Source organism: Podarcis liolepis (genome assembly GCF_965112155.1).
Source record: "Podarcis liolepis genome assembly, chromosome: 8".
NCBI classification, from domain to species: Eukaryota; Metazoa; Chordata; class Lepidosauria; order Squamata; family Lacertidae; genus Podarcis; species Podarcis liolepis.
In genome coordinates this window covers 59,378,638-59,393,940 of record NC_139560.1, presented here as the reverse complement: position 1 = coordinate 59,393,940, position 15,303 = coordinate 59,378,638, and the positions used below count along the sequence as shown (strand labels likewise).

The 15,303-nt window shown below is 42.3% G+C and overlaps 1 protein-coding gene across 4 annotated transcripts in view; it reads right to left on the bottom strand.

Annotated features, from left to right (window-relative positions):
- MBOAT1 (membrane bound glycerophospholipid O-acyltransferase 1) overlaps window positions 1-14,780 on the bottom strand; it is a 44,280-nt gene extending 29,500 nt beyond the window's left edge. For 2 of the 4 annotated variants that reach the window (XR_014529478.1, XM_083518730.1), the window contains exons 1-7: window positions 14,618-14,780; window positions 6,821-6,966; window positions 6,013-6,090; window positions 5,398-5,493; window positions 2,981-3,036; window positions 1,293-1,347; window positions 364-547 (exon numbers count right to left, since the gene is read on the bottom strand). Coding sequence is in view for 2 of the 4 variants with exons in the window: in XM_083518730.1 (XP_083374856.1) it covers window positions 364-547; window positions 1,293-1,347; window positions 2,981-3,036; window positions 5,398-5,493; window positions 6,013-6,090; window positions 6,821-6,966; window positions 14,618-14,707 (705 nt within the window). In the remaining 2 variants the exon portion in view is untranslated. The remainder of the gene's footprint in view (window positions 1-363; window positions 548-1,292; window positions 1,348-2,980; window positions 3,037-5,397; window positions 5,494-6,012; window positions 6,091-6,820; window positions 6,967-14,617) is intronic. The other 2 variants (XR_014529479.1, XM_083518731.1) reach the window with 2 other exon arrangements.
- Window positions 14,781-15,303: the final 523 nt, after the last annotated feature.

The window sequence follows — 15,303 nt, the reverse complement described above, 5'->3', positions numbered from 1 at the left end:
GATTTGGCTTCCTAGGAGTTCAAAGCAATGGCACTTTGATGATGATGTCATCATTATTTTATTATTTGTACCCTGCCCATCTGGCCAGGTTACCCCATGACACCACTGTTGGCCTGTGAAAGTTATGAGTTTGGACAATTAAGACGGAACAGGGGAAAGTTACAGAGGAGACGATTGTCAAAACGTTGAAAGCTGCCCCAAACTGACACAAAGGAGTAGAGTATGAAATATATTTTTTGAATTTATGTCCCATCCTATCAAGCAGCTGAATACATGAAATTAAAAAGTATTTAACTAGAGCAGCAGCTACTGCAAAAACGACTGATGAGTTTGAAAGTAAGTTCTTAGTACTTTACAACCTACCACTGGAGAAGGATCAGGGAGTCCATCGTGACCTTTTTGTTTCCAGCTGACTTCTGATAGCTTCATCTGCACATGTCTCCCTTCGATGAAAGCTATGTAGTCCTTGAAATTGCTGCATGGGCCAGCTATGATACTCAGGAAGTTGAGCTGATAGCTCAGATATTCCAGTAATGAAGGCCTTGTTCTACCAAAACAACCACACAATAATTATTTCAAAATCTGATTTAAAAAAAAATGTGGGGGAAGCGTAGATGGTTGACTCCTTTAAAAGTATTATGGGGAGCAATTCTGAGCGTGGAAGAAGTTGGGTTGAACACAAAGTCACTGTATTTCTATGTGCCTGTTTTCAGGGCAGTGGGCATGTGTTCAAGCTACTTCTGGATCAGTCTGTCTTTACTCAAAGACAACAAAATAATACATACAGAAGACACAAAGTTGATATGACACAGGAGATCCCTTATCAAAGCCTCTACTAGGCATGGATAGATGAGTCTATTTCTGGCCTATGTCAGTTTTGCATGTGCTCATTTATAAATTCATCCCATCCTATTGCCACATCAATCAGTGCTGTTGCTGTTTTTCAGAAAAGCTACACATATTTTTTAACCTGGAAGAACTCCTGCATATTAAGCCACACAATGAAAACTTCCACTTAAGTTATTCTATATAAACACACATGTATTATATTATCTATGTACATCGATTTATTTCTTTGAGTTAAGAATAGGACCGGGATAAATTGTGTTCGCTGAGCCCGTATTTTATACAGTCTGTATATGATGTTTGTTTGTTAATGTGTGGTGTGCTATGCCTAATAAAGGATTTTGAATTGAATTGATATAAACACACAGAAACAATACAATCCAGGTGTGGTTTTTTGGGGGTGGGGTGGGGAGGGGAACAATTCAGTAAAATAGATGCTTTCTTACTTTATAGCAAGCAGGTTTTGTTCAGCAGTTAGTTCTTCAACTTTCCGGCCTATTCCTAGCAAGAATAAGCGACACAAGAATCAAATCACATGTTGGAGGACGATGGGGATGGTACATATAATTGTCAAATATGCTGCTAGGGTTAGCAAGTATATTAATAAATACTGTATGTTTTCACACATTTATTCTTGGCCTCTTCTCCATGGCCTACTTTCTTACATCAGTTTATTACCAAGTTAAGAAACCTCCAACATACACAAAGGGCTTCACCAATCAGACAATTTTCCACCCTTGGCAATGAATGCATGTTTCTTTCTGAGTTCTGGAAGATGCACAAGTCCTTATTTCCATGATTTTAGTTTTTCTTCCTTCCCCACTCTTAAATAAAAACAGGAGCAAACTACTGCTTAGTTCTGTACCCAAGTGGGGGGGGGGGGAAATGGGCAAATGTTTTTTGAGAAGCAATGCGAGATAGGTAAGATTCCATAAATGTGACCTAGTTATCGAACCAAGCAAGAGAATCATGACAACCGTCAGGATCTCCATACTAGACCACAAACCTGGAATTTAGCAGATCTGGTTACGAAGCCTCAATTCTCTTCTAAGTATAGAGAAAGCAGCAGAGCAAAAGGTGGTGGGTGGGTAGGTGGGTGTTTCAGCTTTCCTTTCCTATTCTTAATTCCAAGCAAAGGCAGCCAGACTAACTGCAAAAAGATGACTTAATATCTTGGCAATTTCAGCATAAACTTTCAACTTTTCCTAAAAGGTTGCCAGTGTATATTTAGAGAGCTTTGTGCAGAAGACACTGGAAGCCCCTTTGCTTCTGTGGTATCACTGTACCGGCATTTGCTTTAAACAGAAGTTGCTTCATGTCCACATGGCAATGGTTCTGTGACATTGCCGCTACCTTCCCTCAAGCACAACCCTTTCCTTTCCCCATTTTGAGGCGAGATGGCCAGAACCATACACAGTACTCCAAATGTGGTCTCCCACCATGGATCTGAATAACAGAATATGATATAGGCAGCTTTATTTTCCAACACCTTTCCTAATGATCCCTAGCATGGAATTTGCCTTTTTTTTCACTGCGTCCACGTCTTCATCAAGTTACGGTATCTGATTATAAGGTTTCGTTCCTGGTCCATTGCTGCGAGTTCAAAACCCATGAGCGTATATACGAAATTGAGATTTTTTTTGCCTCAACATGCATCATTTCACACTTGTTTACACTGAATTGAATTTGCCACCCCACCCCCCAAATGCATTCAATTTGAAGAGGTCCTTCTGGAGCTCTTCACAATCTCCTTTTGTTTTACTGAAGTAGGCTTGGAAAAGCACAGAAATAAAAGAGCAGAGATTGTAGGGGAAGGGCTGAATCCATTGTCTCGCAGAATGACATTTGCTGTGCAACCGAACTTCCCACTTCCTTTACTCCCCCTGCACCTCCCCAAATCTGTTTGGGCGAGTTGGGGGAACGAACCCTGAGCAGATTTGGGGGATGAGAGGGAGAGCAAGTTCCATTGCGCCAGCAGCCATGAACACAATGACTTCCTTGGATATAACCTACAGGAGAGGTGAATGATAAATTGTCATTCCATTGTGTGGGATAAGAATGAGCGAGATATTGCAGTGATGTGAAAAACCCTAGTGTGGACAGGCCCTGGGCTGGAAAATGTATCTTTTCTTACCATCATGCACTTGGAAGGCAAGAGTAGTGATCTTCTGTATTACAATCATCAACGGACTATAATGAAATACAGGAAAACAGTGTGCATCACATGTTGCATGGTACAACATTTGACTACATATTTTCACATTCTGGCTTAAAGGAGCTCAAAGCCATGTACTTGGGAGTTATCCACATCACAACAGAGAGAGGTTTGGAAAGATCATCCAATGACCTATCAGTCTGAATGGGGATATGAACTTGGGTTTCCCTGGCCCAAGTCCAACACTCTATCCACAATGCCATATTGCCACATGAACTTTAATACTAAATAACACCAACTAACAGGCTATATAGATCACTTCTACTCAAGCATGCGCTGGACTACAATGACTATTATTTTAACATTTTTACTGCAAAACATTACACATTTCCTAACTTGGTGTACTGCACTTAAGTTGACTGAAGTATTCACAGAGGTCTTTGCCACTTAAGGCACAGAAATGCAATTAAATATGGGGCATGAAGGAACTATTAAAGGACAATGAAGTAAATATGAATGCACTTAATCTGTCCTTAATGGGTCTTCATGCATCAGGTCTTGACTACGGAAATGAACACTTTACAGGGCTTGAAGACTGTTCAGAAAGTGTAAGTCCAATGTGGGAAACCTTTGGTTGTTGTTGCTGAACGTCAACTTCCATTAGCCCCAGGAAGCATGGCCAATGGTCAAAGATGATGGGAGTTGTGGTTCAGCTACATTTGGATGGTCAGAAGTTCTCCATACCTACTATGGTATAGAACAGAGTGGCTTACCTCCTGGTGGGGTGGGCAAAGAGACACAACAATACAACAAAGTGTCTTGTTGATTTACCAGTAGTGTTGTTTAATGCTTTTTCCTATCTTTCCAGTGTTTCATTGCATTCTTATGTTTGTTATTGTCTTAGTCATATTTGTAAATGGTGCTGAAAGACTGGGGAGGTAGGTAGAGCTATTTGGAATAGGTAAGTAATATGTGCTAGCTCTGAACAGTCTCATACACATTGTGTGGTGCAAATACCCTCATCCTCAATTAGGAATGAGTTAGAAGCACACACAGGAGGGAGAATACCCCACACCTTCTGACAAGTCGCTTGTATGCTGTTCACAGCTGACCACAAGTTTGTGCACAAATGTCTGAAAGTTCTCCACTACTTTTGGAGGCTCCCCTGTGATTTAGAAGCCTGATTTTCAGGGCACTCACTTGTTTGGGGAGTCTCAATGAGTAGCAGAGGTTCCTTGCTTCAGAGCCTCATGCATAAACGCACAGACAATTGTAAACAAAACACAACTGACGTGTTGTGGGGGTGGGACTTCCCGTGTTTGTTTACATGTGAACGATTCAAAAGCACTAAGGTTGCCCTCTAATCCGTATCTGAAACAGATAGTAAGGAGGTTTCTGATTATGTGTGAAGACCTAACAGAGGCAAGGCTCCCCAGCTGGCAAGGAATCTGAAAACAGATCAGGGTGCTCAATCACATCAGAAGCCACTGACTATTCCTCTGAACCACCACCAGTTGTTATCATTTGAAAGCAAACATGCGAGAAGTTCAGAAACATTAAGAGCACACATAGAAGAGAGCAACTCACCGACACAATCCTCTTGGCATAAGAGAAGACATGCAGTTACAGAGAGAAGTAGTAGTATGAATTAAATGCAAACACCAACAGGTAGAACATATCAACAAGCAGAAAGAGTGTTAATGTTTTAATATTGAAGCAAGTAGAAACCAAAAACAGAGAAGATGAAACTGAGCAATATGCAAAACTATATTTTACTTTATTCACAGGTTCGCAATTAAAAGTAATCATGCTGTGCTCGACCGGTTATTTTTAATATGATGCCTATCCTATTTCTACCTCTGCCCAGGTAGGTTCATTTAAATCTTTTGGACTTAAATGGGGTTTGATATGTCCCAAGTGAACTGCTACAGCAAGATGGCAGAATACTAAAAGCAGTACAAGACTGTCTTGTCCACAAGAACAACTGTCGCACATTGAAACACATTGGACCTCTTATACACCTCAGTAAATGTCCATGTTGTGAATTTGCGGGGGGGGGGGCAGTTAACCTGTATGCCTGAGTCCCCTTCTTATTCCTGGATCCAGCAAGGATGCAATTGCTGGAATAGCCAGGCCAACTTCTTGGTGAGTTAATGGTGAGTGTGGGCCGTTAAGGTAACAAACAAAGTGATTTCTATGTATTATTGAATACAAACATTTTAATTTTACAAATTATTTCCTCTTTCTTCCATATCCCTGCTTCCTTGTGTTTTTAAGACTGTAAAGCCTGCAGGCAGGGATTGTTTTGCTTTAATTAATCTGGGAGCCTTTTTGGTTGAAGAGGGACCTGCAAATACTCTAAATAAAAGAAATAAATAACTTTTATCACTACTTACCCAGAGAAATCTGTAGTGAGAATACCATAGTGGAATATGTATATCCGGCTAATGTGGCATAATGTGAGATACCCCATAGCTACCATAAAAGAGTACCTATAATAATAGACATTTAATACACAAAACATAAGTCTTACCAAGAACAACTGTAATAAAAAAAAACCCCTCAAAACAACTGACTCCCAAACCAACATGTTGATTCTGCCACATCAAGGGGTTTGGGACTTTAAAGCTTAATATGTAGCATCAAAAGGTTGTGTAACTAACTCTTGCAAGTCCATATCACTTTCCTAGAACTTCCTACCCACTAAGTACATCCAAATAATGATTACTGGTCTCCCATGCATAGCAATATATTTGTCCCCAGTCATACCGGGGGGGGGAAAGTCCTGCCTTCATGCCATATTGCAGACATTTAAAAAAAACCCTCCAATGCACATGAAGAAAGGCAAAGCAAATATTTTGGTGCAAAGAGTTCCACAATCTGGGTGCTGCCACGCCACTATCAGCTAACTGCACATCAGCTCCAATGAAAGGAGGTGGGGAAAAGGACACAGTTATAATAAAAAAAGGATAACCTAAAACACGTTGCTTACAGTAGCCATGAAACCTCACCTGTGAATGTTGGGAATGCTAGCCACATTCAGGATGCTGTAGCTTATCATCACTAGCATGAAAATATGGATGGAGTACCTTAAAAACAAGAAAACAAGTTTCATATTCAAAGATCAATGAAGGATACCAGGGGAGGGCAAAAACCTTTTATAAAGTAAATAAGCAATATAGAACGATAGAGCAAACACAAACTCCACTCTCCTCCAACCCTGCATTCTACAATTGCCTAACTAGATCCCTTTTCAAGTTACGGTATTTGTTCCCAAATCACTGAGTTTTTGGATACATCTCTCTCTAAAGCACTACTTGCTGATAAAACAATTCCAAATTTGTTTCAGGGGTTCCCATAGTTGCTCAACAGCATGCCTTAAAGCAGTGTTTTTCAACCACTGTTCCGCGGCACGCTAGTGTGCCGCGAGATGTTGCCTGGTGTGCCATGGGAAAAATTGAAAAATTCGAAAGATTTTTTAAAAAGTCAAATTTTCGCCCACTAGGCGGGTGCCGGACTGTGTCCACCCTATTTTCCATCCGTCCTGGGTGGGGATCAGATCGGATGGGATCGGATGAGAGCGGACAGACGGTCCGCTCTCATCCGATTCCCCACAGAGAGCAGCGGGGCTCTGACATCTCCCTCTCCACACACAGTGGTGGTGTGCCTCATGATTTTTTTCATGAAACAAGTGTGCCTTTCCCCAAAAAAGGTTGAAAAACACTGCCTTAAAGCATGGAGAGCGTGCATCTCTCTCCACGACTCAATGCATCATCATCTTTGTTGCAATTATTAGTTATTTAGACAGCAATTACTCACCAACCAAAGCAGAAAACAGCAAAATATACTCCAAATATGGTGGCAAATGCGTGACGAACAGCAGAGCTGGCATGGCTGGGACTTAAGTACAAGCGAAACCAAAAGGCGGCCAAGAGTGCAAAGAGCTGACAAGCAACAAAATTGACCTAAGGAAACATGAAAACAGATTGCAATTGACTTTTGTTTGTCAGCATTCTCCTCACCGCCAAGAAAGACCTCTTGGGTACAATCCTGGACAAGTCGTCGCGTATTTTCCCCGCACAACGTAGCACTGCACTTTAAAGAATGGGTGCAGAAGTAATTTGGAGCTGCTTCCTCAAAAATATTCAAAAGACACCTAAAGTTCCCAGTAGGATAGTTCAGAGAAAGCGGTTTCAGACCTTCACATTTTATTTCAGGTGAAAGGAGCCTCTTCATAATTTGAGCTAGATCTAGGCTACATTACAGTGGTACCTTGGTTTACAACCATAATCCGTTCCGGAGGTCCATTTGTAAACCAAAACAGGTTGTAACCCAAGGCGTGCTTTCGCCAATGGGGCCTCCAAAAAAAATTGGTTCGTAATCCAAAATAAAAATCCAAAATAAAAAATGGGTTGCAATCCAAAAAAAGGTTGCAAACCAGGACACGCACTTCCGGGTTTGACGTGCTTGTAATCCAAAATGTATGCAAACCAAGACATATGCAAACCAATGTACCACTGTAGTTGAATACAGATCTCAATGAAAAGAATGGAAAAGGAGTGGAACCATCATAGGCATGTCTTATCAGAAGTCAATCTCACTGAATTCATGGGAGCTTTTCCCAGGGACTTGTGAATAGGACCAGGTAAGTGAATGTGTGTGTGGTAGTTCATTATTAGTCTGGATCCAGCAAATTGTTTTCAGGGATACGCCCAGGGTGTTTTTTATATCTACACCGAAAAATGTAAAACATGAATGCGACAGATGTGTGTCTTGTACTGGAACACTTGATTAGGTCCGGCTCCCTGTCAAGTATATACTCAGTGGTGGCAAATCCAGGTTTTTCTTGCATAATTCATTAAACTGCCCAGCGAGCAAGCCAATAGCAAAAGAAGTTTGCTATGGCTAGTTATCCATATCTCCTGCAGTTGTTGTTTTTTAACTGGTACATTTAGGACAAAGCACATTAAGGCAAATGCACAGGCACACTTAATGAAAAACCTAATTTACCACATAGAATTGCTCCCTTTCAAGAATAAGAAAATGTCCAAAGGTGAAAAATTATTAACAGGAAAGCCTCAAAAGAGAATTACAAACAAGTTCCCAAGAAAGTTTGCAATTTAACAGAGAAGTCATGGAAATCAGAGAAATATACGGTACATGTGCATTGGGAAAAGGAAGAGTGTTGCTTGTAGGAACTTAAATGGCAAAGCAGAAAATTGCATAGTTCCCTAGATGCCTACATAAGAAATCAACAGAAGTACATTGTGGCTTCTTGTGAGACCTAAAACTGTAGAAGACTAACATTCATATTCCAAAGAGGCAGAATTTCCTGTAATGTGTGCATGTACACCTGCATACTTTCATGGCATACATATAGAATATCAGTGGGTCATGTTAAGCTAAACCCACTAAATGTTTAATATAGGAACATGCTAGGATGAGCTACTTCTGCTATCAAGGCGTTGTGATTCTTAAGTTGTCTACATAAAATGAAGCAGATTGATATTTCAGAAAAGGTTTCAAATCAGGACTGCCCCCATCAAATGCTATTGGCCTACAACTCCCCTTGCCTGGGACTGATGGGAGTTAGAATCCATATCTGGCTTATAATACTCTGCTGAAAAAAAGACAACATCCATATAAATACTGTAAGTGATTTTGTACAGCACATATGTGTTTGTTTGTTTTTAAAGCCGGAGTGTTATTTTAAAATGGAAAATTACAGTCTTCCAAGGAGGGCATAAAAATATGCACACACATTAGTTTGAAACAATTACACTTTGTAGTCATCTTTCTTAATTTCATGCATGAGCTCTCACACGGTAAATCTGACTGTGTTGTGGACTGAAGTCTTGCTTCCAGCAGTAAGTTCTGCTTCTCTCCCAATTTAAAAAACCTTCTGAGATCTGAACTCAAAAAATCAAAACAGATGTTCTTGTGAGATTACCATGATGAAACAGCTGAAGGAATAATCACTAGCAGCCCTGGCAGAGAAACTGCAGAACAGATGACAGAGTCCTTAGTCAACAAAAAAAAAAAAAAAAATTAAGAGGAAAATCCTTAGTCAACAACGGTGTGAAGAGGAGAAATGTTTAAAAGTAAATCTGAAGAATTAAGCGTTACAATGTATGTTTGTTGACTCTGATACCGTAATCGTTTCTACTCAGGTTTTTTTTTAAATGACTGAATGAATGAGTGGCTTTGATCCAGATGCAATTTTATTTGCTTCTAAAAAAAGTCACGCTGAGCTGCCATTTCTTTGAATGTCGCCCAAGAGTTTCTGAAGTGTTCGGCTATGAGCAACCAAGTTCTGCCACTATTCCACAGGATGGAAATTGCAGAATGCACGAAGAAGTATACATTTCCTACAAGGGAGACACAAAACTCTTGATTCCTGAGTATGCGAAAGCTGTCCAATATTAAAAGCGTGGAGAGTATGTGTGGGCTGCTCCTTCTCCTTCCTCTCTCTCAAGTTTTGGGAGTGCTTGCTCCAAATCAATTTCAGTTTGAGGTGTGCAAGTAGAGACTCATGACACTTGAACCCCAGAAAATTGGGATTCTAAAATGCACAGGAAGCTTCCGTTAAAAGAGGAGGCTCCTTGCTTCACCCAACCATCCTCTAACTTGTGCAGGGCAATGAGAATGACAAGGAGGGACAGAGTTAGCTATGCTCATCCCCACAGCACCCCACTCTCCCAGTCACACAATTACACAGTGTCCGAATGCCTGAAGGAGACTCCAGCTTGGCCCAAAGTTTCTAGTTTCTGAAGTGTCACACATTATTCAATATTAACCAACATATCGCCCCGGGAAAGGCGTTTTCCTGCAGGGGAGGTGTTTTCATTTTGGCCCACAAACCAGATCCAGCTCCCACCCCTGACTTATAGGAAGTGAATGGAGCATTTCTGCAGTTTCTGCAGCCTGCCCTTACTTTGCTTGTAGGCAATCTTGTTTGCGTTAACAACTGTTACTGCAATGTCATTGTGGTGTTTGGCACATAGCAACCAAAATAAACAGGAGGAAATGCACAGTATAATTTTATATAATGAATAATTTTAAATGAGAGACTAGAGATAAAAGGGGAGTTGTTTCAGAAACCCTATAATTTATACGCTGAAAATGATGGAATAGAGGATTATTTCTATGGTTATGACTTTATTTGATTGTGTAATGCCAGTATGGGTCAGAATGGAAACTTTCATGAAAGGATAATATTTGGTGTAGTGATTGATAAAACACGCTGCAAACTTGAAGCATCTAAGCACCAAACTTGTACATATAATGGAATTATGTTTCTGTAAGAAAATATGTGGTATGGGAATAGCTCTGGGCTACTTCATCATGAAGGACTGAGGGTAGAAATGTGTTTGTTTTCTCACTAAATGAAAACTCATTTTTTCCTTGGGCAAATAAGAAGGCAGCACCTTTTGGCAAACAAATGTTCAGTAAGCTTAGGCACAGACATGTTTGCATTCTGTTATGACAATACTGATAGGATTGTTATGAGTTTGTGGGTGCTAGACACTCCTAAATTCCTGGAACCAGTAGCTGTTAGAATTTAATCAAGGATCCAGGTGTTAAAACTCTGGGTACCAGACCCGTGTATATATTAATCCAGACCCGTGTGTATTAGGCTGTGTGCTAGACACTCCTAATAATTTAATTAAGCCAAGTGTTAAAGGATAATTAAGCTAGGCTAAACTTCCTGGATTGAGCTGATAGCCTGGGAATGGGCCATTAAGAACAAAGGATCGAGGGACTCTGCATGAGATGGCAAATTGATGAGACCCCACCCTCCCTCAACAGATAAAGCCAGAGTTTAGAGAGATTAGAGTGAGAGTTGCTGCAATGTGTCCTAGAAAGAGGCAAAGCATGATGCTTGATCTCTTCTTGAGCCCTGTCCTAAGCTGTGCCTATGGAAGAAACAAGACCTTCTTGGAGTGCTGATGCTATGAACCCCTCCAACGTAAGCTCAGGTTGTATATATATGTAAACAAACCAAACAACTACATATATAACAAAGACACCACAGCCTCCAGTGTGCCTCATTCCCAAAGGAAACATGGATCTTGGATGAGCCCCTGGAATCTCACGCCACTCGGATTGGGGTGGCCTGCAGCAGTATTGAACTAGACTTTGCCACTCTCCTTCCTGACAGTCAGGGTGGAGTTGCCAAGCCCTGTGGTGCATTCCAAAGGCAAAGCACTTGACTTTCAGAGGCAGTTAAAAATCTCTGTGCAACAGTCATGCTGCGGAGGTGGTTGAACTTGACTCTGCTTCCAGGAAGAAAGAAAGGAATGTCAGGGGGGAAAGTCAACAGGGTGAGAGTTATACCAGTGAATGTTTCTTTCAATCCATCCTGTTGACTTTTTTCAATGTCTGCATCATCCTATATTCTACATTCGCTTTAATCTTCTGCATCGGCCCTTACTGAACTCAGTGATTAAAGAAAGGAGATTCAAATTCACAGAATTCATGTGAAATAAAGAAAATTAAATTTGCCATGTATTTTGTTGGTTCTACAGAAGCATGGTTCCCATTTCTTATGTGTGTTATACATGCAAGTCATTCACAGTAGGGCAATTCTAAAGGCTGCTAAGCACACATATGTTTGCTCAAGCAATCCCCAGGTAGGTTATTGACCCCTTTAAGATATGGTGCTTACTGTTAGTGGTTGATTTCACTTAGATTCTATGTAGATTCTAATACTTATTTTATGTGTTTTTAGCATTTTAGAGTTTTATTCTGTAATCTGCTTTGGGATCCGTGGATGGTAAACATTCCAGAAATGTTTTTAATATACAGTGGTACCTTGGGTTAAGTACTTAATTCGTTCTGGAGGTCTGTTCTTAACCTGAAACTGTTCTTAACCTGAAGCACCACTTTAGCTAATGGGACCTCCTGCTGCCGCCGTGCTGCCGGAGCACGATTTCTGTTCTCATCCTGAAGCAAAGTTCTTAACCTGAAGCACTATTTCTGGGTTAGCAGAGTCTGTAACCTGAAGCGTATGTAACCTGAAGTGTATGTAACCTGAGGTACCACTGTAAACAAATTCTAATTCCAGTGCAAGACAAACTGCAGTAGCCTTATAATAAATAGTTTAAGACGTGAATAAATTAAACTCTCCACCCCACATAAAATGAAAATCCTATTGGCCCCGCCCTTTTATTCAACAAATCCACCAGTAAACATGTGAACATTTCAAGGAATTGTTTTCAGAAAGAAGCTGACAAACATGCCCCTTATTACCCAATTCCTCAAACCCCCAAATCTTCCCTTCCCTTAGCTACATGCATATACCGGTAGTTTCAACCTTCACTTAAGACAGGCAAACTAAACAACAAACAGAGATTCAGGTATATACGCACTCCTCACCTCCCCACCCCCGTGATTGTAAGATTGCATCATTATTATTTTCTTCCACACTAAGCGGATTGAACCAAATATCACACACAAATAATTTCTGTTTTCAGCTCCCTTTTTCTAATTAAGTTTAAAAAAGCAAGCAAGCCTCAAACAGTAGACCCTGCAAAACTAAAACCAACTCATCCTTGTTCCAGAGAGTCCTTTTTTGTGCTGCTTTTAAAACCTAGTACACTAAATCCTTTGCTGCCTGGTTTATCTCTCAGCACAATCTGTAAGTGGAGCCCATTTTTTCCCCAGTTAGTGGAACAAATAGTATCACCACCACAAGCTTCCTCATTGCTGAGGGAATACAGAAAGGGCAGCAAGTTCATGGCTGCCTCAGAAAAATCTAACAAGGAAAGACCAATCACATTTGCTGCCAGGAAAAGAGCAAGCCTCCCACGAGCCTTGAAAGAAAATACATCACCACTGAGCTGCACATCCCATGTTATAGTTGTATTGCCCTCCCACCGCCACCCAAGTACATCTGGCACACGAGATTTTGTGCTACCACAATATGTTATTCTTATTCATTTCAAAAGTTCCTAATCCAACTATTTCTGCAAAGAGACTCCAGGTGACTAACAAACAGTGAGAAAAACAGAACAAAACGAACAGAATCACCTAGAAATACTTCAATATATACATTCAAATTCCAGCAGCACTGAAAGAATATGGAAGTAAGCCAACAAAAAGTACACAACAAAAGGGCTTTTAAAAACGTCAGGTCTTCACCAACCGCCTGAAGCAGCATGGTGACAGGGCATTTCAATAAGGTGGGTGCCGCAAAAGGCCTTACCTCTTAGTTAATACCAGACTTTGCTGCTGTGGCAAAGAGATGGCCAGCAGGCAGTAGCAGGCAGGTTTGCACAGCTCTGTCCTCCAACATCTTGCTTGCTGTCACCCATTCACCGCCCACCAGCACCTGTGTCCTGAGGCAGTAGTCACATTCTGCCTAACGGTAGGGGTGACTCTGCTTAATAAGCACATCTTAATCAAGGATCCACATGCACAATGGGAAAGGGGTAATTTTCAGGAATGAGAAGTGTCCCTGAAATGCATCTAAACCTTGACAGCATGTCCTCCTAACCTATAAAGTGATGGCTCCATACAAGGGACAGGTGATATTATGGTTGTCAGCCTCATCTATGCACATGATCACATGATCTATGCACAGAGCAACAAGACAACTCTCTGGCCCACGGAGCTCACATTCTGAACATATAACAAAGGGAAGGGCAGGTTGTAGAAGCAGGGAAGGAAGGTGGCGTGATGTAAACATAAGAAGAAAGCATCTTCATTTCAAAGACAGGCTTAGTTTCAATTTAGTTGCCATGGGAAAACTTCCACAACAATACTTTCTTTTTTTTTGGTTGCTACTTCCTGTTCATTTAGGCTGCTGCTTCCTGCACATGTAAGCTTCAAGGGCACACTGCATCACTTGCACCTAGTGACTGAGATTAAGTACTAGTCAAACAACACACCCCATCATGCTTTCTTACACAGCCTAGTATCTGTCAAGTTTTTCCAACGGTGACCCATCTTTAATACCACATTAGGAAGAAAAAAATCACAAGAACAGGCAAGTCTCACAGGTCTCCTGACTTTAAGCTCCTGTCTTCTGGGAGAGGCACTTGACAAGCGGTACACCTAATGACAGAAAATTGGAAGAGTTTTTGCAAATCAACCAAACCCAACTCTTCCTGCTTTATCATTTCTGCGGGGGGGGGGAGTGTAAAAAAGCTAAGGTAAATCGGTGCCATAGATATGACTCACCTTAGGTTTACCTGTGACTCACTTTGGGGTCCCAACCCATTCGATGAAACCCAATACATTATCGCCATAAGGCACACCGATTGCTACCATGCAAATAAAGCCACAGTTCTGAAACCCGAGCCTTTCCAAGCTCTTGCGGGTGCAATCCTACGCTCGCTTATTTGGAAATAAACCCCGTTAAGCTCAGCAGGAGTAAACATGCTCAAAGACTGGGCTTTTCGTTCTTTATCATTGTCCCACAGAAAATCACCCTTCCGTAGACGGGGAAGAAAAAACAACAAACGCGATCAATAGGGAGGAAAAAAAGTCCTGTTCGGTCAATTTCTCTTTTGAATGAAAAACAACCACCCGGATTTCCACCACGTGCCACAATCCCCAAAAATCGCGAGCTGCTCCTTTGCCTGCTTGCAAACTTCTCCGCGTTCCCCTCACCTGGTCCAGCGGGATGCCCAAGAAGTCGCTCAGCGGGTGCAAAAGGGTGGACCCCGTGGTCCTATAAGGGATCCGGGCCGCCTCTGCCATCGCGCATCCCGGCTCGCCTGCAGCCTCTTCCCTCCCTCCGGCGCCCCGCCTGCCCTCGCCCGCGGCACTGGCGCGCTGCGCTCCCTCCCTCCCCGGGCGCAGACACCCATCCCAGACACGTGCGCCGCGGGCCAATGCAGGCGCTGGCGGGCCGAGACTCCGCCTTTCGCGCGGCCTCTTCCTCTTCTTCCCGGTCTGCCGCGAAAACAGCCGCTCTCGCCCGAGGAGGGAAGAAGAAGAAGACGGGGACTGGGCGGCCGGGCGGGGCTCTGGCTCCTTCCCAGCCCCTCGAGCCCGGCGCTCGCCTTGCTCCTCGGGCCGCGCCCGGCTGGCTGGAGTTGGGCGGGCGCCGCCGCCTTTGCGCAGCACAAGGCGTTCCTCTTCTCTGCCCCATGTCGGTCTCGCTGCGAGGCAGAACCTGTTTTGCTTGCCAGGGGCTGGTTTCGACGCTGAATCCTTCGAGGGCTGCCCTCGAACTCTCAGTCAGCCCTCCAGTTCCGGCTTGGTGGCGCTTTGGCACTCTTCGCATGCTCCAAAGCAACCTCCTCCTCCTCCTCGCTTTGGTTTTGGAGGAGCCCTGCTGGACCAGACTAAAA